The 27,084-nt window shown below is 31.1% G+C and overlaps 1 protein-coding gene across 1 annotated transcript; it reads right to left on the reverse strand.

Annotated features, from left to right (window-relative positions):
• Positions 1–21,626: 21,626 nt before the first annotated feature.
• Positions 21,627–24,491, reverse strand: LOC133197939 (uncharacterized). The gene is made up of 3 exons (XM_061334113.1): positions 24,425–24,491; positions 23,781–23,946; positions 21,627–22,269 (listed from the first exon to the last, which is right to left on the reverse strand). The coding sequence occupies exons 1-3, from the start codon at positions 24,488–24,490 to the stop codon at positions 21,740–21,742; spliced, it is 762 nt and encodes a 253-aa protein (XP_061190097.1). The 5' UTR covers position 24,491; the 3' UTR covers positions 21,627–21,739.
• Positions 24,492–27,084: the final 2,593 nt, after the last annotated feature.

Raw genomic sequence — 27,084 nt, forward strand, 5'->3', positions numbered from 1 at the left:
AAATTCTATGAAACACAATACATAAACTATCTTTCCGGGAAAGAAATATCGAAGGAGAAATCAATGTTTAAGAAATTTTTTGATGATTCGAATAAAGAACGTATAGGGGATACAAATCAGATAAATGAAAAGATGACATAATATTATTACTGCAGCTAACAAACGTGTACCTTTTAAAAACTACAAAATTAAGAAAAACTTCAAAAAGAAAAATAAACAAAAATCAATGTGGACTAATTATGACTGTTTATTACTAAGAAAAGAAGTGAGAAATCCAGGCATAAAAGTTTCACTATATCCTAACAATACTGAATTGCAGCATGCTTTTTCAAACGTTAGGAAAAATTACAACAGACTGAGAAAACATCTTAAAATGGAAATATTGCAATAAAATTGCTGAAGAAATAAATTCAATAACACCAAACAAATCTCAAAGTTTCTGAAATAAAATCAAAGAAAATAAAATTAAAATGATAGAGGCAGAATCCAAATTAAGATTTTGTTGATCATTATAAACCCTGCTAAATAAAGAATATTCACCTGAAGAAAAAAAAATTACAAATATGAGAATTTTAATCTAGAACCCCGACCATTCTATCTGATTATGAATTCACCCAAGATGAGGTTAAAAAAGTAAACTGAAATTAAAAAAAATGATAAAAGTCCAGGTCCAGATCTGATTTTGAATGAATTTGTAAAAGCAGGTAGTGATGTGTTTTTGTCTGTTCTCACAAAATTGTTCAATATTATTCTTAAAAATGGGACCATGCCCAAGAATTGGAACCTTTCACTTATTACATCACTTTACAAAAATAGTAATCCAAATGATACAAACAATTACAGAGGTCTTGGTGTTACAATTTAAGAAGAGTTGATTGAAAATCCAAATCTGAATTGTACATTTTAATTAGATCAAGTCCTAAATACCATACATATTGATGTCTCGGTTTAGATTAAGAAAAAATACATACATGTACTGGTAAAAATAAATATTGTATAAAATCGTGTTATGGGTAACACTTTGTGACTGGATTGGAATGTTCTTATTAATCTTTTAATACGTGTACCCCAGTGCTAATAATAACAAAAAAGACCTTAGAGCGAAGAATGTTAAAGATTCATAAAAAAATCATAAAATTCATTAAAAAAAAAGAAAACAGAATGACCTTTTAGTGCAGAAAATTAAAGATTCATAACAAGAAAGTTAAATAAATTCCATAAATCATTACCTTTAAGAATCATTCTTTTTTTAAATTTACTGAAAGGTATGAAAACAGAAAATTAAATTTTCTACATGAAATTATCTTCTCCGTCTTCTTGCTGTAGCAGAACGGGCGTGGCATCAGCCAGATTGGGAAGGGATCGAAAACCAGGTGGGGCGGATCAACAAAACTGATCAGGAGTGGTCATCATTTGCCAAAGCCCTAGCTCAGAAAGAATTTTTACGATTAGAAAAAATGGGAATAAAATATAGAATACCTGTATCGGAGCAAGGTAAAAAAAAGAAAAAAAAAGTATACAGCAACTTTAAAATCTTTTTATTTTTATTTTTAAATAAAAAAAGAACAAGCTTTGTAAAAAGAAATGTAAAAAAAAAATGTAACCTATTCCATTTCTCAATTAGGAATACTATAACGTCCTAAATAGTTATATATAAATATGTTATATTTCTTCTATAGACCTTATAAAAACTCATAAAATCTTTTGACAAATGTAATTAGCATATTTATTTTCTTCTTTTTTTTTAGAATTGTGAACGATGCCATTATTATCAACACAGTCCTGCCGGGAATGACTGTAGAATTCAGCGTAGACAAAATCAAACATGGTCATTGGTTACGTCTAATTTGATAATTGTGGGAAAAGAAACAATATATCTGAGAACAAGGAAGGTTCATATATATATCAAAATAAGTAATATGAGGTATGTGGGGTAAAGGTAGCACATAATAAGTGATAACACTTTTTTTTAAGTAAATTAAGCTTACACTTCAAAGATGAACACTAAGGTCAGTGTGAACCAGATAAGAGTTTTGGCACACGGACCTCTTGTTAACTATGTTTCAAAATGTTTCTAATGCTTCTATATATTTTATTTTATCGAAACTATTCTTGAAACTATTCTTGAAGAAATTTAATATTTTTCTCTTACTTAGATCCGCCGAAGGTTCTCGGTACAGCAGGGTGGTCACAATGAACTCTCATAATCCTATGAAGAAATATTCATACAAAGCGTCGTTTGATTCAATTCATAATGTGTTCCCATGAAAATGTGTACCGTCATAAGCACTGTGGAATTGTAATTATCAATCTTTTATGGTAAAAAAAATGACTTGCAACTGTGAAAAATAACCCTCTACAAAAACGTCTTGGTAGTTCTTTTTCCGAAACACTATTTACTTTTTCTTCGTGCCAAAATTTACTGAAGGATTTTTTTAATGGTTTAATCAGATTTTTTTTCTTCTTGCATATTCAGCATTGCTTAATCTGAAATAAAGATTATACTATATATTGAGTTTGTTTTCAACTCATAAATTCAAAGATTCCAATTTCAGACACGCACTTCCTTACTCCTATACATTTAAGGGGACTGCTCCAACTTTCAATCAATCAAAATCTAATTTGAATGCTTTTGTGTTTTCCTGATAATGACGACTTGCGAAAAATCAAGAAATTTCTTCCTCTGAAAACTAGAAAACTGTTTTACAATGCCTTTATCCTGCCTTCTATTAATTATTGTCTGACGGTCTTGGGTAATGCTCCAGCTAGTTACTTGGAGAGAATTCATAAGCTCCAAAAACGGGCCGCTAGAATTATTCTTGATGCTGCCCCTGATGCTCCATCTAAGGCATTATTTGAAAAATTAGGCTGGCTATCTATTTTTGATTTAGTAACTTTACACAAATGTATCTTGTTGTACAAAATATTTAACAATCAGAGCCCTGCTTACCTGCAAGATTTATTTATTTTTCCAACTTCTGATGCTTACACTTAACGTTCAGAATCTAATTTTGACCTTCGCCTTCCAAAAAAAACGAACTAATTTGTTTAAAAATTCCCTCCAGTATTCTGGTGTTCATATTTGGAACAGTTTGCCTTTAGATTTAAGATGTGCACCAACTCTGTCAGTCTTTAAACGAAATGTAGAAAAGTATATCTTCAACAATAGAATTTCATTACTCTGATTTATATCTTTTGTATATGTATATTGTGTCAAATCTTACAAATGTAAATTAATTTATTTGTCATCATAATATATTTGTTTATTATTATAATTATGATGATTGTCATTATTATCATGTGACATTAGTTGTGTATTATATTTCAATTGCTAGTTGTTAATATTTGCTACTTTGATGTACATGTGTAATATTGTTGTAATTAGAAGGCCCTGGGGAAGAATAGTGTGTCACACTAATCAGGCTACCTTCTCTAAATAAAGTATTATTATTATTATTATAACTGTGTATAATTATGTTCCCTTATTTATTTCATTTTGTTGGTCATCTTCATCTTTGAATCAAATTGTATATTGGATGCATTATGTCATAATAAAACAAATGGTCAACTGGATAATTTATACAATGCCCACATAGTAAACAATAAAAAATAATATTTCTTTCCCGGCGGTGTTCATTTCAGTTTTTAAATGCACTGAGAAAAAAATGTCGAGAACTGTTTTTGAAAGCAAAATATGATATATAAACTTTTATGAAACCTAGAACTAGACACGCTTTTATTCTAGCGACATGTTTATTTAAAAAAATAGCAAATCAACAATTCATTGTCTCTTTCCTTATTTGCTGTATGAATTCTCAATATGACAGTATCATGTATACAAATTCATTGAAGCCTACTGCACTGCGAATTCATGTATTTATTCATGTATTTTTAGGATGTTCATGTTTATTTAGATTTAATTAATTATTCCAGTACTTGTTTGTTGCCTTTTAAACTCTAAATCCATGAGAATATTAGAGCTAAGAATTTTTTTTTTGTAATATACGCTTGAATCCTGAGAGAGAGAGAGAGAGAGAGAGAGAGAGAGAGATCATTAAAAGTAAGCACACTTAGCCATTAAAGCCTTTGGAAGATATGACTATTTAAGTGCAATTAACACTACATACAACAACTAAAAACCGTTATGAAAACAATTATAAATATGCAAACAATATACCTGAAAAACGAATCATAATATTATTTTATTATTTTTTTCAACAATCAATTACTCGCTGCAGTATAATAAAACACAACTCAATAATTACATGATTGGTCATTTATATCCGTAAACTTGACTTAGAAAAAAAAATGTTTTTTTTAATGAGTCAAACCAGAGGAAGAGATAATCAAAAGCTAAACGAGTGATTTTTTTTTAATTGATAGCTGATGAAGCTAAATGATTGAGAAAAACCATCGTTTCATGTTTGCAATGCATATCTGAGAACAATGTCCAAGGGGATTGAACATGTAATTGAGATAAAGGAGTTCAACATTGTCAGCTGCCATTTTATCTTCGTAGAACGTAACATATAAAGGATCCTCGGATACATTCATAGAACATCTTGATTTAAAATACTTCCTATATTCCGCATTTAAAGAGTAGCAATAAATGTTGGAATCAAGTCGAATAATCTCACCAGATTTATTCGACCCAATTGTAAATTTATCATCCACGCCGTTGTTACAGTTTTGAATAGCGGAAGTGTACGTAGTGGTTTGACTTGTTTATTCCAACAGAGCAGTTTGTTCCAGTAAAGTCGGTCAGTACAGAGTCGTCTACCAACCCTCTCAAATAAATGTGCAAAAATTCTGATGCAGATTTGGAGCTTAGCGTTAGTCTTGCCAAATATCTCCACATATCATAATTTAAATCCAATTCAAAGTCTGTTGAACTTCCCCCAGAGGTTAATACTGAAAATAGAATGTTTTATTGGATTAAACTAAAATTATGATAAAAGGATACAATTGTTCAAACAAAATCCATATCCTGCAAATCGCATAGTCTCCTCCGTTATATAGTAAGCTATACTGATCATCATGTCCTGGCGGAAATTGTTTTCGACTATGTTCAAAGTAAGAGGTCGTAAATTATGTCATGAAATTAAAAAAAAATGTAAAATAGATGCTCTTGAAATTTTAAACATAGGAAATTGAGAAACTCACAATCACTTTTATTATATTTTTATATAAATCTGTGATATCTGTCATGTATTGTAGTGCTCCATAAAAACAAGAAAATATCATGAATTTTCACAATTTGAGATGCACACTCTGGAAACCAGACGGTAGAATTTAGTGTTTCTTGCATAAAATGTACAATATAGTGTTACTCAAATACTATAATTTGAGCAAAAAGTCTACAGTAGCATTTGTATAATTTGCTCCAAAGTGCGAAAAAAATAGTATTTTCCTATATAATCCTATGGTAAATGTAACTCTATTTTGAGATGGTCCCTTAAAAGTACCCAGACGGTAGATTTTCACTAAAGTTGGCATGTATACTGAAGTCAATGTAAGGTACATATGGTATAAAATTAAAGAGTTTCTCTATAGTAGTTTTCACACAATAAAACCCCAGTCGGCTCCCTTAAAAATCCAAGTTAATTAGATAGCGATCACTTGACACTGTGACGTCAAAGGCGACAATGGCAGATCAGCTCTTCACGTTAGTCTTACTAAACATACGCGATACAACTTGAATTTACATTATGGACAACCAAATCCCTGATTTTGTCGATATGAAATTGAATATTCAACCTTATATGCTTGATTTGTCAGCAAGAAAAAAATCTGAAAAATCTGTAAACACTGTAAAATAGCAGCGACAATAGCGAGGGAAACGCAGCGAAGACGAAAAAAAAAAAATCGCAATCACAATTCAGTTTGATTTGTCATCTTATCACAAATATTAATCTATTTAATTCACAATTTTAACATAATATAACTTTATTATTCTCCATTTTTAACATAATCTTAGTTTATGCAAGTATGCCTCCATATATTTTGTATAGGAGTGCGGTATTGAAAAATAATTTCCCGATCACGAAATATAGCAATAATCAAAACTACAGATTCGTTTGGAATTAAAAACGAAAATTTCTCAAAAAGCCTTATACAATAGAACTAGTTCATGTTTCAATAATTATTGAAAAGTATATTAGGAATTAATTCTTTTCAGCATTTTTCGTACTTAAGCTGCATTTGTCGTTGATAAGTTCGTTACATGTAATAGTGTGCAAATTCTCATTTCTCTATCACTGAATTATGACGCCTATGACGTCAGAGCAGTATTTCTCCGAAATCCGATTGAAAAATGCATATTGCCGTATTTGAATTTCAACTCTCAATATCTCTTAAAATATGCTTTAAACAACGTTTATTGCATTAAATATTTTAATAAACAAGGTTGTAGATAATATTTTTCATAAACTTACAATTTTTTTTAAAAATCATGCGATAGGTCCTTTAAGCAGATCGGGTAATGAATTAAATTCTTCAATTTTTCAACACTTTTCATGCGAGTCTAAAAAGTGGTTTACAGGTGTTGGAATTTGGTGTCATGTTATGGCCATTTCAGGATTTTAATTAATATTGATCATAATTCGAAATATAAAGACCACGAACTTTAACCTTTTTTTCAACATCAACTTACTACAGTGATTTGGTAAGTGCACATGTGCACTTACATAATCAAAACTAGTTAAACAATTAACTGTATCAGTTACAGTGTTTTAATTTATGCAACGTCTATTTGTAATTGGATGTTTTATACTTTCACAATGAAATATTTAAGCTCAGATAATGTGTTGACACCAGTCACCTTACAATATCATCATCAAGCCTATATTTTAAAATCGGTGTATGTTATAAAGTTAAAAATATGCTTATATCATACTCATTGCTTTAATGTTGTTAAGCAAATGTTTGTAAACAAAATTATCTACTGTACACGTCTCTCCAGTAAAATGATAGACTAAACATTATACAAACAATTTACCTTTGTCAAATTTAACAATCGTTCCGTCATCAATTTCTGCAGTTGTGTCATCGGGGCACTTCAATCCTCCAAACACTGTAACTCTGCTATCCTTCATCGATTTCGATACATTCAGATATAAGGGCTTTATACTTGGCGTTTCAAGAATCCGCAATGTTTTGGAAGTCTGTCATAGAAATAAACTTAAGCTAATTTTGGGTTTGTTTCTACCACAGTCACGTGTTATGTCTTGCAAGAAATGGCGTATTTTTTTTTTTACTTCAAGACTATCGTGTCAGGATTGATTTGAAAGAAGGATCTCTAGAAAAAAAGAGAAAAAAGATACACTGGGTGAAATAAGCAGTTTCCCGTCATGGGGAACTATATGGAAACCACATGGAAACCTCAAGTTTACATCATGTTTCCTAGTGGTTTCCGCAGCGGATGCCAGGTTATTCCGTCAAGTTTCCGTACCACGGAAACTACTACGCTCCGATTCCATTAGGTATCCCGAACCACGGAAACCTCAGGAAATCTGAAGTTTCCCGAGCCTCCATGTAGTTTCCCGAAATGGGAAACCTGAAGATTCCACTGGTTTCCATAATTAGGAAACTATGTGGAATCGGAGCGTAGTGGTTTCCATGGAATGGAAACTTGATGGAATCCTCAGATTTCCCATGAATGGAAACTAGAGGAAACCTCGTGATTCCTCAAGTTTCCATGACTCAGGAAACTACATGGAATCGGAGCGTAGCGGTTTCCATGTGATAGAAACTTGGTGGAATTATATGGTGTCTCATAGAAGGAAATTTCAGGGAAACTTCAAGATTCCCTCTTTTTTCTGAGACGGGAAGCAATGTGTAATTGTGGTGTTATAGTTTCCATACCATGGAAACTACAGGGTACGATGAGCATTTCAATTTCGAAAAATGATTGACAAGCAACTGGAAGCTCAAGGATCCCTGTATTTTCCATGGTAAATCTTTCTTGTCTATAATGTGAAAAGAGAAAAGCAGGTTTAAATCAAAATATATATTATTAATTTCCTTGGTAAACTGTGTTTTCTTTTCAAAATCTATCAAGAAAATGTATAAAAAGGAAAAAGCATTATCAAATCATAGGTTTAATAATTCATTTGATGTGCAAAAACATTATTTGAAAATGATATCAAAATAAATAAAATCATATATCTTGGGTAAACAATGAAATAGTCTTTCACATCTAAGTCCATTCATAAACTTCAATAAATACTCTTTACTTCTTTCAACATCAGCTTCCTTTGTATTTTCTTCATGTCATCTGCGATCTGCAATATAATTTCATATAAAATTATTATTTGATGTAAGAATTTAGTGTTAAATCTAAAGCAAACTAGCATGGCGCGGCGCCATGCCCTTTTTTCTCGGCGCCATGCCCTTTTTTCCAGCGCCATGCCCTTTTTTCCTTGCAAAAATAAATAAATATGCCTAGCAGAGGCAAGATGGACTAGCGGCTTTGTTCATTCAGTGCATGCTGATTAGCCCCTTTGTTTATTTAATGCACGCAAAGGTGTGAATTCAGGACAGGAAATCACTTCTCGCTTGAACGCACACAGCCACCTGGCCAGGTAACACGCCTCAGGCTGTCAGGGTATAAGAGATAACACGAGAAAATATCATTTGATTGCATTGATTATGCAAGAATTAGCCCAATGTCACAGATAGATTAATTTGTAAATTAAAATCTTACACATTTTAAATCAGGATCGTTTTTTTAAATTGAAAGTAGAAAAAACAGAGTTGATGAAGAATGGTGAAAAATAAAACTGCTGATGAATTAAGACAACTTACAATGTACAGTACCAAAAAAACTGAATATTATATGTATGAAATGGGCTAGGAAACAACAAAGTATGAAGTTAGTTTCTTTCAACATGTTCAATGATTCTGTGTTCTAACTTTTTGAGTTGACACCCAGAGGCTCAATGTTTCTAAGCCAGAAAAAAAAGTTTTAACCAATTTATACATTATTTCAAGTTTAATTTTTTGGTATGATCAGTTTTCACTTGATTTTGTTGGTAGATTATTTTCAAAATAAAGAGAATGCTCTCTACATTTATTATCCAAGTAGCCCCCCCCCCCCCCTTTGCAATTTTGTTCTGTTATTTACCTCATACACAAATAACAATATTAAAGTAAGGAAAAAAAAATTCATACCCCAAACTAAAATAATTTTTGAGCAAGTGACAAAAAGATTCACACGTATTACTTTTTAAGCATAACCTTGATAACCATACTAATTTCTTGATTAAAAAATTTGAATTTAAATTTTGACAATAATTGCCCTCTCAGTGTGTATTTATTTAAATAAATTAAGCTGACAGATTTATATTAAATTTTTCTTTTAGATACTTGTATAACTAAAGATTTTAGTATTAAATAATAATTTAAGTACATAAATATGATAAAGAAAATATTTATAATTTCAAAGACGTTAAAAAAGTGCCCTCATGAAAACTTGTCGCGGCATAAAGTGCCCTTTTGATAATTGGATTACCATGCCCTTTTTAGGGTCTGGATTTAACACTAGAATTGTATGCTTGAATATTATTTAGAAATCTGACAAGATCACTCAAAGTCCTTTAATGTACCAATATCAGTGATTAGTTTCAGTCTTTAAATTTAATGACCATGAAATCCGAATAATGAACATTACATAGTAAGGTTTTAAGCCAGATTAATATTAAAGCAGGTATGATTGAGAATATGACCATCTCATACACGTAGAACACTGCTTTTAGTTGAGTGAATTGGAGAGAAATGTGCTCTGGACAAGGATATTACGAATCTTTTTTTTTCTTAATTCATTGACATTTGAACTAGAAATTTTGTTAAAGATCACTAAAAACCCTTCATCTCATGGCACACAAGCCAGATCATACCAAGGAAGAAAAATTATGCTCTGGACAAGGACTTTAAATAAAGATACATAGTGTATTTTGATACTGACCTTTGACCTAGATAATTGGTCCAAGGTCACTTTTTACCCTCGATCCACAGGCACTCTATGAGTTAAATTTGAGTGAGATTGGGCTAAGAGGAGAGAAAATATACTCAGGACAAGTGATATCAGATGGACAGACAGATCATCTCATGGCATCAGGAGAACAGGACCCTAAAAAAAAACAATGCACATACATGTTAAGCTATATCCGTACAAGTCAATATGAATTCATCATATGTTGCATTGCATACACATGCTTTAATCATGTTTAATACCTTATGAATAAATTCATATTGCATGTACACTCAGTTTACATGCAAATAATCTAATTTTCATAAAAAACGACCAACGTATCAGCCACTCAAGATTTAGCTAATCAACATTCAGTACAAGTTCTATATGCTATATCATATGTACAGACACATACTAGTATTATTTACCTACATTCTAAATCTTGTTTTATGTCACTGAAAATTAAGGCAATAGCCATTAACCAATTTTTACCCCCAATTTACATACATGCATGTTGTAATGTTTGTTCAAAACTTCTCATTTATAAATATTACCTTATAGTATATTTAGTTAACATATACCTACAGTTAAAGCTTCAAAGTGTTTCACTGAATATTTTAGAAATTACAGTCATCAAAATACTGACCAGCCAGAAATCAGTATTTTTTTTATTTTTCATTATTGTCTTGTTTTATATAACATGTTTCAATGTTAGAAAGTTTTATTAAGTTAAAATATTTACTACTTTAGCATAGCCATACACTGATACAGTTGAACTTTGGCATCTTGAACACCATAGATATGTGGAAGTAATTTGGAAGTATTCTTTAAATATTTTACTCCTGATATCTCGAATCCTCATATAAATGTATCTCAAAATAATTCTAATTGAACTTTGAACCTTGACAAAAGGACTCTTAAACAAATATTCATTATTCTTAAAATAAAGTCTACAGGTTACAAAATTATAAGTTGCTCAAAAATGATCATATCAATAATATCTAAAAGAGTTGATCATTTCCCCTTGGGGTGAAGGGGGGAGGGGGGCTAAAACCTCTGTACAATTTAAAATATCCTTACTTTGTGTCAACCTTGGTTAAAATTAGTGATTCTTGAGAAGAAGTTGAAAATGTGAAAAGCTCACAGATGGATAGACAGTTTGATGGACAAAAGAAAAAACAAAAGGAGATCAGAAAAGTTCACTTGAGTTTTTAGCTCGGGTGAACTAAAATTCTCACTGCATGGTGTATATTATGCTAGATATCACCCAGACAGAAAATTTTATAGAGAAGTGAAAAAGACTCCTAGCCATACTATTTCATAAGGCCAAACAAAAAAATATGTTTGTTTACTGTTACATGCTGAAATAAAATAGGGTCGGTAGGTAGAATTTTTTTGGTATTTTATTGATTTTTTTTTATACACAAATTCATATGAATTTGTTGAAATACGAAACAGTTTTACCATTGTGTGGTGCTTTACTTTTGTTTGGGTTTGCCATATAGGCGATAGACAATATCTTTCTTGCCAACTGCCTTACAGCTACATGTACCACAAAATGAAAAAAACTGTCTTGTATTTCTTCTTTAATTCCATGTTGCACTAACTATTTCTAGTACTTTCGATTCAAATGCGTAATCGATTAAGATGCATGTAAAAGTTAAACTGATGAATGAGTGACTTCTGGATTTTTACAAGGAAAAAAAAAATTGGGTTGGCTATTAGATATAGGGTCGGTCGGGTAACCGTAAACAAACATATTTTTTTTTATTATGCTAACCTGTTTAGTTTGCAGCTGGTTTCAACATTCCAATTAAAATTGGAATCAAATTCTTTTCTTTTAATGCAATTGTCATACATGCCTATTTATATTTGAATTAATTACCACTTACCACATGATCCCATCTTCATTAACATCTTTAGTTACTGGTTCTCCTTTAATGTCAATTTTCTTCTCTCTGAAAGAATATATTATGTACAGTTACTATTGCATTCTGATTTCACTTATAAGACCAACAATAAACAAGAGTCCTAGGCGCAACATTGCTCACCTGAGCACTTTGGGTAGGTAAAAGCACAGATAAGTTCAGTATTAAAATGTTTTAATATGAAAGTGGTTCAAAGGGGGTGGGTGGGTGGGGGTATGAATTCTACACTTTCTAAGGATGCTTTTGAATTAATATGACACATATTAGCATTGCTGTTCTTAAGAAGAAAACTTTTATTGATATATCCTTTTTCTTCCTTTGTACAGTAAAACTCAGTTATAACGAAGTCACTGGGACCTGTGAAATTACTTCGCTATATCCGTAATTCGTTATATCCGTAATTCCTTATATCCGTATAAAGAATTAGTAAAATTTATCTAGCTGCAGATCCAAGAAAACTTCGTAATATCCGTGAATTCGCAATATCCCTGTTCATACTAAACAAGTTTTACTGTATAACTATGATCCCCTGTTATGGCCCCTTTATTCTCCTGGGGAGAGGGGGGTGTCATGATTTGAATAAATTGAATCTACATTACTTCAGGATGCTTTTATATCATTATGACCAATTTTGATGATATTGGTCTTGAGAAGAATTTTAAAGATCTTTCCTATGTATCAGTATTGTTATGTAAAACGTTGATCGCCCATTGTGGCCCCACCCTACCCCTTGGGGTCATGATTTGAACAAACTTGCATCTACACTACCTGAAGATGCTTCCATATAAATATGACGAACAGCTTTGCTCTTCTTGAATAGAAGAATTTCTAAGATTTTTCCTATGTACTTTGATCGTTCATCGTGGCCCCATCCTACCCCGGGGGTCATGATTTGAACAAACTTGAATTTACACTAGCTGAGGATGTTTCAACATAAGTTTCATCTTTCCTGATACAGTGGTTCTAGTGAATAAGATTTTTAAAGATTTTATCCTATGTATTCCTTTGCAAAACTTGATCATCCATTGTGGCCCCACCCTACACCCGGGGGTCATGATTTAAACAAATTTGAATCTACACTTCCTGAGGATGCTTCCAAATAAGTTTAATAATTTTTCCTGGCCCAGTAGTTCCAGAAAAGAAGATTTTTAAATGATGCCATTAATTTTTCATTTATTTGTAATTATTTCCCCTTAGAAGGAGATATGGCCCTTCACTTAAATAAAGTTGAATCCCCTTTACCCAAGAATACTTTGTAGCAAGTTTGATTGAAATTGGCCCTGTGGTTCTTGAGAAGAAGATTTAAACATGTTAAATGTGAAAAGTTTTCGACAATGACGGCGACAGACAAATTTTGATCAGAAAAGCTCACTTGAGCCATTGGCTCAGGTGAGCTATATATGATTTGTTTGACGTACTCCGAAAGATCCATCAAAATCACCCCTACCCAATCATTTTTTTTAAGTATTTTAATTTTACTTCATTTTTTTTTTTTTTGGTTTCAGGGAAATAAAGTTTGTTTCATTGTAAAGTTGAGGTTTATAATTTCTCCAAGACACTTACTTGTTTTATTGAGAGCAATAAATATTAAATCTAAATTTCTAATTCTGTGTTTTTGTATGACAAAAAATCAATTTGTTAGATACTGCCAAAAAAAATCTACCTACCTACCTATCCATTTTACAAAATTTGGGTCGGAGTACATCTGATCAAACAAGTATTTTTAATAATGGCCAGAACTTCAACAACTACTAGGGAGGAAAAAAATAAACAAACAAAAATTTACCGTTATCATAACATATATCAAACAAAAATTTCAAACAAATGAGGATTCACTTATTTTTACCATTCGACTTCTATGATGTTGCGACCACCATCAATAACTGATGATTGTTACTCAGACGATTCATTTGCATTACTTGAAATACTATCAAAAATTATCAATATTTGTACATCTTGTAGGCTTATTATTTTTCACATTTTCAGTAAATCTCTCAGCAGGTCACACATGAGAAATTTTGTCTTTTGAACAGTAAACTATTTCAATTTATAATCTATCTCTAATTTGTTGAACAGTTGTTATATTAATATTATAGACAGTACTTTAAAACCAATACATTTTCCCTATACATATCATCATTATGCATATAAATAAGGGTTGTGCTATGACTTTGTTAGATGCATATGTACTCTACTTACCGACAATCTACTTAAATTGTTCTGATGATTCTTCATAATTTCTAATTTTATCTGCCAAATAAAGGCGGCTTACAATAGTCAGAACTCTCTTAAATTTCCATCGATGATGATGTCCTTCGTGAATGTTCTGATAAGTTGAGACTGCGGACACTTTTTGTTTAAATATTGATGACTTAATCGTAATTTAGTAGGAGAAATAATTCATTTTTACCTTGTCGTTACATCATAAAAAGTTCCAGAAGTCCAAAAGTGCAACAAGTTGCATTCCGAGAACACATGTATTCAAACCGGATATATGTTTGTCTGTATTAAGAAAGAAACCATATTCGGTACAAACATTATTATCCGATTTAACAACGAAAAAAAGTTTCATACACTTTTCATTTATTAATAGACAGAGAGAACTATTATAGTAAGCATTCATTTTCATTAAAAAAAATCTACAAAGGCGAAACGTTATCATACAACATACAGTGCCATAGGGCCTAACTATATACAAAGTCTACTATCTATGATTGAACGGCTTAAAACACTAAATATTGTATAATTCAAGTTTCTCTTTCCGTTTTTTTGCAATGTCTAAACTAAGATATTTAAAACTTTGATATCAAACTTTTCAAAATGGCGTCAAAACGAATGTGTTCTTCGATGGGAAAGATTTGTTCAGCCCATTATTAGTATTATTTACCGTAAAAAGTATATAAAAATATACTTACACTAATCCTTGGTTGTTGATCATTGCATTTTTCACAGTTTTAAAGACACTGAGTGGCGAAAACATCGTTAACTTTTCACATTTGCACCTTACACCCGAGTTCTTCTCCGTCTTGCTCAACTCCAAAAATGGCGCCTCGTGAAAATTGACCAATGAAATTAAGCCTCTGCAGAGCGATGCATTATGGGAAACGGAACCTGTTTACGTTAATTATGTTAGAGGGTAATAAAAGTTTTTATATATAATTTCCCTGTAACGGTGATTAATAGTTCATATCCTTAGTGAAGTTCTTCCCTGTTCATAGAAAGGGGGGTGCTCCTCAATAAATTTGCTGATAATTAGTATACTATAGAAAACAAAGCGTTTTTCTGAGGGTGACCAGAGACATTTTATGTTTCTGGTGTGACCCCTCAAATTATTTGACTGGGGGGGGGGGGGGGGGGGGGGCTTGGTACGTAGTGCCCATCCAAGCAGAAAATGTCCGGATACCCCCCCCCCCCCCCCACTACTTTCTCATTAAATTATTCATTATTCTGATTAATGTATAATGTCACAACGAAAGTTGTTAAACCTTTATACATGTATACATGTTTTAAAATTTGAAGCGTCAGAAAATGAATATCAGTTGAGGACCGTAGAAAATAGGGGGGGGGGGGATAGTGGACGTGCCGTACGTCCCTAAACATATTTTTTGCAGTATAGAAAACAAAGCCTATTTCCTGTTGCGCCCCTCAAAATAAACGCATGATGACTCTTTATCAGCTGTTTATTATTTTGTGACAAGAAGGTTGTCCTTTGAAGTCTGCCATAAATTTCGATGGGCATTTGGCATGCAAATGAACTACATGACATGTATACAGAACAGTATTTTATTTTTAGTGATGATGGAAAAGTTCGGTGTCAAAAATTGCTAGTTAGTAGAAGGAATCAGGGTATGTTATACTATAGTATACACTTGTGAAAATCAAGACAAAATAATTTAATTACCAGCAAGGACAGTTCAAGAAAAATAAAGATTTGATTTTTTTCTCTTGTTCGGCTTTAGATACTTTATTGAACCTCCTCCTTTTTTGGATTCGATTTTTAGCCTGATATCAATAATAATCAGTGGACGAAATTGCTGGACTTTTTTATATTTGCTATATTTTACTTTAAACATCTTTGTCTTTAGTTAAAAATAATTCTCACACCGTTATAATGTATCAGAATTTTTCACATTAAATTTGAAAATTGATTTATAAAAAAAAAGGAGAGTAAACACAAGGTGAAAAAAACGAACCAATATCTAAGTAAAGGTAGGGAAAACAGTATTTTAATTTGGAAAACACCGGCCCGTAGAATGGGGGGGGGGGTCAAAGTAAATGGTTATGCTCTTCTTCTTCTTCTTTTTTTTTTTTGGCTTGTCAATTTTTTTGGAAGCCCTCCCCCCAACTTTTGAAACTGTTGCTACTGACCTGAAACACATAATTAAAAAAAGCCCAGGACTATTGTAGGTAACCTACAATCATGTCCATTGCGTTCAGAATTTTAGTCGTGACTGGTAACAATTTGTCAATATTTGATCATCTGATTTGTTGGAAAATAATGCCCGGTGTATACTCGTTGATATGCAGGGCTGTATATAAATACGTGGCTTTAGCCGTTCAGCCAGTACCGCCCTGTATCTTTCATATATAACTTTTTTTCTGGTAAGGTTTGCTAGTTAAGAACTTTCTGGTAAAGTTTGTGCCCCAAACTGAAATTATACAGACCTGTGGTTTGAGTAGACAGTTTTAAGTGCAGTTTTTTTTTTTAATAAGTAATGGTACATGTAGGGGTATAAAAATCAAGAAATGGACGGCATATATAAAGAAATGTTTGTACATGTAGTAGTATTGACAATCACCACATCAGTATATTATGCCTAAATAACGAAAGAAACTATTTTCTCTCAATTTTTGAAGGAGGGGAGGGGGCTTAAATTTGAAAGGGGTAACCTTCTGTTTAACACAATACACGATTTAAAAATATTTAGTTTTCGCTAAGCATCTACGTGTAAAACAATTAATCAATTATTGTTTTTTTCCCTTCAATGAATTGCCTTATAGCATGCAGTTCTTCAGAAGACGTTGTTCTTAAGGAAAAGAAAATCATGTTATATAAATATCATAGACTTTTCTTTATTTAGAGCCAGCATTGGTCTTTGTGTACAAAATGGCTAAATTAAATATACGTGCATGTATGCATTTAAGACCAACATTGTTGTAATTTCCTGCTAAAAATGAAGACATTTACTACATCAGGATCTGTGTACAGATATAGATAAAAAAAATAAGTTATTTAGTTAACACTCATTAATTTTGTATATGAATATTATTCTGCGGTATTATCTTATCAATGTCTTTGTAGAGGACTATATACGAACTTCACACAAAACATTAGTAATTTAGTTGTTATGTTGTATAATAGATCCATCTGCATCCTTTCTCATAAACAATTTGCGAATTAAGCAGGCAACAAAGTTGATAATTAATAATTCTTTCTATGTTTTCAATATTTGAAGTTTACATTGATGTCAAACAAGGACGATTCGTTTATTACCGATTAAGAAATTTTATTTCATTTATCTATGCACTTACAAATTTATTTGAAAAAGAATTATGATTTAACACATAACGAGAATTTAGATTTATTCTAGACCGATAGAAAAGTATAATTATATAATTTTTAAACGGTTAGGAAATTTTATTTTTTAATCAGTAATGAAAAATTGAAATACAATTCTTCTTTTTTCCTCTCTTATTGAACATCTTAAAATTAATGTAGCTTATTTTATCAATATTCTGTGGTCTTATTGATAATTTAAATTATTTTTTTTTTAATCAAATCAATGTCAGCAATTATCTCCTAAATTTAAACTGAGTTTGAGGAGACTATGTGTATGTACTTGCTTAACCACAGCCCATTGTTCCCCTTAGGAAGAAAACCCTCTCAAATCACACAGAATATACAAAAAATACACAGTCGCAGGTGTCTTCGCGACACGTGTCTCCACCTGTGGCACGTGAGAACAGGTGCCCGCGATTGCAAGGGTTAGCGCAATGATTGAATTTTATCTGAACACTGATTTTTCTAAAATTAAAAGTTGTATTAAATCTTCTCTTACTACTAATTCCAATTCACGTGTCTTTATGAGTTTTACCGAGACTAAAATGTTAAGAAAAGTATTTTAATTTGGGTTTACGGTGATCACAGAATGTTCAATTTTATTACACAGAATTAAACAAACAGTTTTTTTAATTATTCTTTTGATACACATTTCCAAAATGTCTTTTATCGGGAAAATAGGTGTAAACCACAGCATACGTGTTTTCTATATCTGGGAAACATGCAGGAAACTACAGGTGATTGCTTCCATATCGGGAATCTACGTGGAAACCACTACTGCATGTTTTTTGCGGTTTCCCATATTGGGAAACTTACGGGAAACCACAGGTTGATTGTTTCCATATCGGGAATCTACGTGGAAACCACTATGTGGTTTCCATAAAATGGAAACTATATGGAAACTACTGATGTCACGATTCCCATATGTTTCCATCAGGTTTCCAAATTTGGGAAACCTGGCTTTTCATCCTGTGATAATCTACATGTACATCATTTTTTATGACGATAACAATTATTTGAGAACTAATGCGAGATCGAGTGCTTCCAAAAATTTCCTTCTCGTAAACTTTCTTTAATTAAATGTAATATACAATTATAACAAGGCATCATAAAAGAATTCTCCTATTTAAGAAAAAGGGGGAAAAAAACCTTTTTTTCAGGAAAAAAATGATGTTGCCAAAATAAAATGTTCTACAATAGAAACATGCTTCATGAAAAATGTATCTAAAAGCTACATGTATTTGTCTAAGACTTTTAGAATTATAGATGTTACATTATAATTCTTTTTTCGATTTCGTTGGGGGAGATAGTTTTGTACAGTCCCTTTCATAAAATTTCCTAGATCCGCCAATGTAGAATGGAAGACCTAATCACAGACCGCTTTTCATTATACAATAATAGATGATTTAATCATTGACATTTATTTAGACGTATTTCATATTTTATATTATTTGCGAAAAGTATTAAAATAATATGCGGTTAATGTTTTTAGCAAGTAATTCTTGCAGAATATAAGACCATTAAACGTCTGAAATCCAAATTACTAAAAATATTGGTCATTAGTTTTATCAGATGAACCATGCTAATAAATCTTTCAAACAAATCCAATGATTGCATATGCTAAACATTAAAGTATTGATGTTTTGCTTGCAAAAGCCATCTTGCCACAATAAAAATTACGGTTGGATCCCTGACGAAGGCGAAACCGTAATTTATTTTTTTTTATACACCAATACGATATCAAACTGCTGAAACATAAAACTGTTATAGCAATGCAGTCAAATTAAATTACTCATTCAAAAACGATGTCAATTTTAAAACGAAATAAGAAAAATCACAGCACTGTGTTGGGTCCTCTATTTTTAGAATTGCCTGGCTGATGGGTGTACTAGAAAATATTTCAAATGATGTCAATTTGTACAAAATTTTAACATTTGGTGATGCGGACTACTGGAAAAGCCCAGGAAGAGATGCAATTACTTTATAGAGTACCACACTGGAATATTACAAACTAGGTGTTTGTTAGGTACAGCGATCTCTTAATGTCATATAACTTTCAATTTAATTTTAAAATGACAGAAAACGACAGATGGCGTAAAGCACAGTAAGGCCATTGACAACGTAAAGCTCACTCGAGATTTCTTTATTGAACCCCACCCCCATCGAGAGCAGCACTATCTCTCTGTCAATACATAAGGGACTCAACAACATCAACGATTTGTTTGTACAATGTAATATACCAAGTTTTAAATAAGCTACAGTGCTAGCTCACCTATCTATTAAAACTTAAACTTTGCACATATAAGAATAAAAATATGATACTTAAGCAATCACAACTTCCAAGCATTATCCACATGACACCAGTTGCAAAACATATCATTTTAATGGATATGTTACAATTCATAACTTGGACCTCGCAATATGAAGAAAAGCTGGGTCTTTGAAAGTTTATTAACATTACACAACCGACAACTCTTTATATTATATAAATATGTCCTAATGTGAGCGATTAGCATTGCTTTAGTTTAATGTGAATTTCGCAATCACTCATCCAAATAATTTTGTTTAAAGTCTATCTTGTAATCACTCAACAAAATAGGATAGATGTGCCTTAATACAAATAAGTATAATGTGCAAAATTATCCTCCTCAAAAAGTCATGTGCCTCAATCGGAGAATGAATCAAAATTAAAGCTATTTTCTCGTAGGTTTCAAAATGTCAAAGTTTCATCTATCCTTTAATGTATGACTTGTTTGTAATTTGTTCACAAATTAAAAAAAGAAAAATCTCAACACTGTTAAATTTAGACCGATAAGCTTTTAGTTAATAGGAGTTTTATTTTACAGGTCTAATTCGTTCGGATTATACAGTACATTATTTTCTACATTACAGAACATTTTCCTTGAAAGTGAAAGTTAATTTGAAAAAATTCAAAGAATGATCATAAATAAAAGCATCTATGTTGAGGAAAAACGCCTAAAAATGTGTACCATTACACAATGTAGTTTATTGCCAAAACAATTATTGTTTATTGTTTTGACCATTTATTAGAAATGCTTAAGTTATTTGAAAGTATAATACATTATTTTTTTTATTATTATTAATTTTTTTTTCCAAAAGATGAAAAAGAAAAAAAAATCATGATCATATTTACCATGAATGCGTAAATTTTTCATGTTATTTACATTCTGTAAAATTGGTCTGTAAAGCTCACAAAGCAATAGAACTGTAAGTATAGTGAGTATTTTATTATTTTGAATTCTAAATGAAGACACGCAAAGACTTTGAGGCTGTAAAAGGAGGATGGATGGGATCTGTCATGAAAACATTATACACAATATGTCATAGGGCTGCTTCGAACGTTTGCTGTTATTTTAATTTTGCTAATATATATTTGTTAGAATGTTAATGGGCTAAACTAATGAATCCTTTGACATATTCCAAATAATATTTCACCATAAATGAGTTAAGAAATGATCATAGCCTCTCCAATATTACCCAATCTTAATATTTCATTGACCTACGCAGTATTTTTCTATAAACTAAATTGAAGAAAACACATAATAAAGATATAGTAAGAAATAAAAAAGATAAAATATATTAAGAAAGGAAAATAATAATAAAAAAAAAAATACAAATAGTGTAACGTAGATATTTTCAGCTGATTGATACATGATGATTTTAACTTAATAAAGTCTTTGCTGTTTTGTTAAAATTTGAAAATTCATTCTCAGGTTTAAACACTAAACACATTTGTGGGAAAAAATTACGTTGAGTTGTTGAGTGTTTCGATATTTTACTTTAAAGAGACACAGATGCACCATTAACAACTACACTTGATGGGAAAAAAAACCCCAAACAAAACAATGGTTTTTATTTTATTTTTTTTTAATTCGTTAATTCCATTTATTGCTGAAACGATTACGTTGGATTATGTAACCTAATTGAATCGATATGCAATAACTAAGAATCAATTTCAAAAGCCAGGCAGGCTACTGTGAAAGACGTTAAAGTGTTGTTAACCACGATAAAGACGTTGTGTACTGTGTGAACCACTCTTACACAGGAAAATTTGATTAAATGAACTTTAAGATAACATTATCTGAAAACAATTTATTCAGTCCCATGACATTAAATACGTTAAGTATAGATATTTGTATGCCCTCAGACAGCCTGAACAGTGCTGTAAGTTTTCATAATATTAGTCATTACTTAAAGAGAGAGAAGATGATGCAAAAAGTGTATTATTACTTTAGAAATTTTTATTAAATCTGTACTCTGCTAAATGATTGAGAAAAACCATTCTTTCAAATCTGCAATACATTGGTAAGAACAAGGTCCCACAGGACTGAACATGTAATTGAGATAAAGTAGTTGAACATTGTCGGCAGCCATTTTGTTTTCGTAAAATGTTACGTATGAGAGGTGAAATGGTCCAGAAAGTGTGCAGTTAGATGTGAAGTACTTCTTATATTCGTCATTCCCAGAAAAGCAGTACATGTCTGAATGAAGTTGAACAATCTCACCAGATTTATTAAAGCCAAATTTAAAGTAATCATCAATACGGTGATTACAGTTTTGAAGAACTGGAGTGTAAGTCGTAGAATGATTCTCTGAGGACTTATTAATCCCAACCAAACAATTTCCTCCAGTAAACTTGGATTGTACAGGTTCGTCCACAATCCAGTTGAAATAAATCTTCATAGATTCTAATGCAGATTTTGAAGTCAGCGTAATTCTTGGCCAGTATCTTCGTGAGTCATGACTCAAAACAAATTCATACTCGGATGATTCTTCCGTTGAGTCGAGAACTGAAAAATAATGACACATGTAACTAATTGATCAAAGAAGGTTATGAAAACTACATGTACTTTAATTGTTCACATAAAATGTATTTCAGTTTGCCTATTGTGCTCCCCTAAAAAGTATAATATGTAAGAGCTTTCTTATTACCACGGAGCGGTGTTTTTGTTCACATTTAATGTTTCAAATACTAGTACTAGTAACAAAGCCACTCCTAAATTTGAGCAGGACTGTTTTGGACTACATGTTACTATAACTACGAGAAATGTACCTGCTATTGTAATATATCCTTTTTGATATATTACATGTATCTGAAACCTGATCCCACATCTGATGTTTTAGAGGTCTGTGTTTGCTACATATATGACCATGATATTTTTTGTTTAATGGACTTTTGAGCAGCTTGAATACTGTTCGTTATCTCCTTAAATTTCATCTACATAGTTCACGTATGTGGTAGTATCCCATACTTTGACGAAATTTTATGCAAAGAAAAAGAAAATTGAGAATGAGTTTCTTATTTAAAAAGGAAAATAAACCATTTGTTGTAGTAATCTTGGCAACATTTTTATCTGAAATTTTATGAAATATGGACACATATTCAAAGGAATTTATCAACAAGTTCTTTCAACCAAAATATTTTTATTAACCGAAAGCATTATAAATTCTATATGAAGCATTTGAAATAAAGCTAACTGTTCATGCATTTACATATATTTAATCAGTATCAGCGTTTTTATTAGGTTAGTCATCTGATGCAATCATCTGTTGATTAATGGGTTGCATACATGCATATGCCTATGACATCTGGGTGTATTTCAAATCCAATTAGATATAATCCATGTTGGGTCTCGTCGATTTATTTTATTCATATATTGCAAACGCCGGCTCAAAAATGAAAATTAATCGAAAATATTGAATTTTGTTGTGCATCGTATACAAAACACATTCTTTACATATTAAAAAAAAACAAAACAAAACAAACAAACAAAACAAAACAAAACAAACATAAACAAATAGAAACAAAACAAAAATCAATGTCGTTACTTAAAAACTAATAATTAAAATAACATGTTACTTGGGTTTTCTTTTTTGAGTTTGTCGGATATTGAAAACCCGGAATTTCGATATTGTGGGGAGAAGAAAGATTTTGTATTTTGGGTTCTTATATTACTTATAAACAAATCCCTCGATTATAGGTGTATATTCTCTAACAATCCTTCCAATAGGTTTTTTTTTTCTTGCAACAATTTTTTTGAAACGTACTTAAATATTCCAAAAAAAAAAAAAAAAAAAAAAAAAAATGATAAAACAAGGGCACCACAAAATGGAACATCCCCTGACATACATGTATCTTAAAATTAAACCAGCATAAGACAGTGTTCCTGGTGAAAACTACGTCCCGTTACGCAGGCAAGGGCACAGTAACCCAGCCACCCACCCACACCATCTTGCAATTTCCCATTCAAATTAATTGCGAAAAAATAATTAAGTAAAATGAAACAAATATACATCATACCTTTATCAAATTTGACAATCGTCCCATATTTCATCTTTCCTGTCGTGTCTTTAGGGCCACGGAATTTTCCGTACACAGTTACTTTATTTTCTTCTGCCGACTCAGATACATTCAGATACAAGGGTTTTATATTTGGCTCCTCAATATTCCGTATAATTTCGGAAGCCTGTCATTTAATAAATATAACTTTATTAATGTCTCTTCCAAAACGAATATATTTTATGCATGCGTTTTGTCAGAACTCTTATTATTTTTACAAAAAAAGAAGAAGGCTCTGATCTTTATTTTTTTTTTTTTCAAAATGTTTACATATAAACGACTGATATGAAGAACACTTAGATATATGCATGATTAAAAGAATACTATCAGCATGCAATTTATACCAATTTTGATTTTAAAAAATGATCACAGCATGTAAATTATCATAGCAATTACACACTAACCTGATGAAAAAATAACGATATGGAGGTTTTCTTTCCCGTTTGCAACATGTTTTGAAAAGTATCAATAAATTTAAGTTTCTGCTTTTTTGTAGTTTCTGGTGAAATAAATTTTATCTTTTTGAAACATTCTTACTCTTTGCCAATAATTGCTTTCTAATAAATTGTAAATGATTCTGATAAAAGTATAAAAAAGAAACTTACGCAATGACACCGTTCAATCAGCATATAAACCACAAAAACAGCAAGACTCATGATTTTGATAAACATTTTCCAAATCGATGGTTAGACTAGGACGAATCCTTAAAATTGTATATTGCGAAGCATATCAATGGTAATGATTAATATATACGATGTTAATGAAGGACGTTTACACAGAAAAGGTCAAAGATTTATCTTCCGAACAACTGACAGTACAAAATTATTCTGGTTTTATGAAATTTACATGCTGGAAAAGGTCAACATCTGTGTTTGTGGCCAAGGCAGCTATGATAAAGCTTAACGAAGCATTAAATTGATTTCAAAATACATCGCTACATTTTAATCTCAGTTTTGACTTCCATAGACAACCTGTATGAACATAAAACATACAATCTGCGCAAAGGGATTCTTGATTTTCATATTGATTTTTTGTTGTTGTTATAAAATATGATCGGCTGTTCACTTGAAGATTTTATAATTTATCTTTTCAACAAGAACGTCAATCGGTTTGTAAATTCACTATTGTTTCCTGATTTACCTCTAAAGTGCTGTGATCAAGCTTAAGGATTACTTCTGTGAAAAAATATTTCGTGAAATATCCATCTTACACTTTTGAGGGTAAATTACATTTTCTAGTGTTTTATATCAATGCAAAGGAGTTTCACTTCAACCTAAGCATAATACATTAAAAAAAAGTTCTCTATGAATGGATTGTATTGAAATAGCATTTCAGAGTTTCTCTATATAATATTGAATACAATTCATTTCAATTTAGAGAAGAAAAAACAAAGACATGTTTTGATATTCAATAATAATTACATATTCCCATGCTTGAAGCTGCAGTCAGAATAATATAATTTTACAGAAGGTTCTTACATTTTACATGTTTGTTTGAATGTTGACGTGGATTTTATGGCATTTTTCCCGTCATGAAACATCAAGGCTGTATTTTAAAAGAAATTTGTAAACTACCTTCAAATAGCAAAAAAGTTTGTTTTCTTTTTTTTATTTCATTATATTGTCAAACGATTGTGTGTCATATTTTGTTTGAGGTCCGGACAAAAAAATTGAAACTTTGTTTAAAATTTGAAATACGCGTAGTGTATCAAAGTATCAATGTGGATTTTAAATTGATATGAGACATATTATCAAACATACATTACAAATTAATTATAATTCAAAAAAATAACTTTTTAAGGTTATAACAATACAAAGGTTGAATATTTCTTTCAGAAGCCTTAAAAACTGCAAATAACTAATTTTCACAATATATACGAATATAGTATAATCCATAAACCATATCCAAAAAGGGATCAATTGACGTCTTTTAGCATACGAATGTATTTGATATGACTTGCACATAATTATGCTATATGATTTTTTAGGACACAACAAAAAATATTTAAAAAAACCTTGGGATTAAACCTTCTCAAGGAAGTTTTGGATTTGAAAGTTATTTTGAAAGGTAATTTCTATAATCTATGAAAATACTTATAACTAAGCAGAACGCAGCACAGTTAAGGCAACAGTTAGGAGGCGGGGTTTGATTTACACGAGAATGTTTACTATGACGTCATACAAAACTATCAGGTCTTCAAAGTACATGTATCACAAAATGGAATTATTTGCTATTTTAAACTGTTGGATAGCTCAGTTTAGACTACATCAAAACTTTATATTATATACAGTAAGCTAAATCCCACTCAGCAAGATATAAGCGATTGATTGGTCGCATTGCACTTGTCAATGTGACGTAATATCGTAAAATTTGACGCAGTTTGTAAGCAGTGAGAGGCTGACAAAGTTAAGTTACATTATGTACAATGAGAAAAATATTTTGTATTAAAATAAAATACAATTTCCAGATATATGAAATGCCATTAACTTGGATGCGATGTCTATTTTATTAATATCCCGTCCGTATATTCTCTAGACAAGTGATAATGTCGCATATTTGTATGAGAATCCTTTGAAAAAGTAATAGAAAGGTCATAATAAATCGGTTTATTGCAAATTGATATATGACATGTTTTTACACATAAACTCAAAAAGCATTAAGATATTTTAAAAATGATGCGAACCTGATGGAAACTTGCAAATAAATTAATTATATCTATGTCTAGTGTAGTTGACCAGCAAAATATTCAATTCGCGATTTAACGAATGCAATTATAGCAATTAAATAATATATTTTTTTTAGGTTCGCAGCACTTTTCACGGAATTCATAAGTGTTGAAAGGAATTATGAATTAAACTTATATTTATAACTTGGTAATGCCATTGCAATATTGGAATTTATAGATGACCTCAATACTGCAAGTACATTTGCTAAAATCATGTGACTCCGACATCACGTAATAAGCCTATAATAATAATAAATAAAAAAATCTAAACGTCCCCAACATGTAGATTTGAACCACATTACATTTGTCTTATACCTAAAAAGTCCTAAAAAGAATTGCGCATCCTTTTAAAGATTGTATGTTTTTCAGAAAAAATCGTCGATATTTCCATTTGTCACTTTAACTGTACTGCGAACAGATCATTGCGTACAGAAGAAACTGTAAGCTTGTATGGAATAATAATATCGTGCACGATTTTGCACGATTTGTGGTAACGCTCAGATTCCTGATAAATATCCTTGTAACGTAGAATGAAAAGAT

This window comes from Saccostrea echinata, unplaced genomic scaffold, assembly GCF_033153115.1.
Source record: "Saccostrea echinata isolate AGI-Se365-2 ecotype Australia unplaced genomic scaffold, CSIRO_AGI_Sech_v1 ptg000032l, whole genome shotgun sequence".
Classification (NCBI taxonomy): Eukaryota; Metazoa; Mollusca; class Bivalvia; order Ostreida; family Ostreidae; genus Saccostrea; species Saccostrea echinata.

Bases quoted from the DNA above. Each gene is read 5' to 3' on its own strand.
- LOC133197939 (XM_061334113.1), bottom strand. From the start codon at position 24,490: ATGTTTATCAAAATCATGAGTCTTGCTGTTTTTGTGGTTTATATGCTG. The intron at 23,947-24,424 runs GTAAGTTTCTTT...ATTAAATGACAG, and splicing joins TGATTGAACGGTGTCATTGC to GCTTCCGAAATTATACGGAA. The intron at 22,270-23,780 runs GTATGATGTATA...ATTATTTTTCAG, and splicing joins GATTGTCAAATTTGATAAAG to TTCTCGACTCAACGGAAGAA.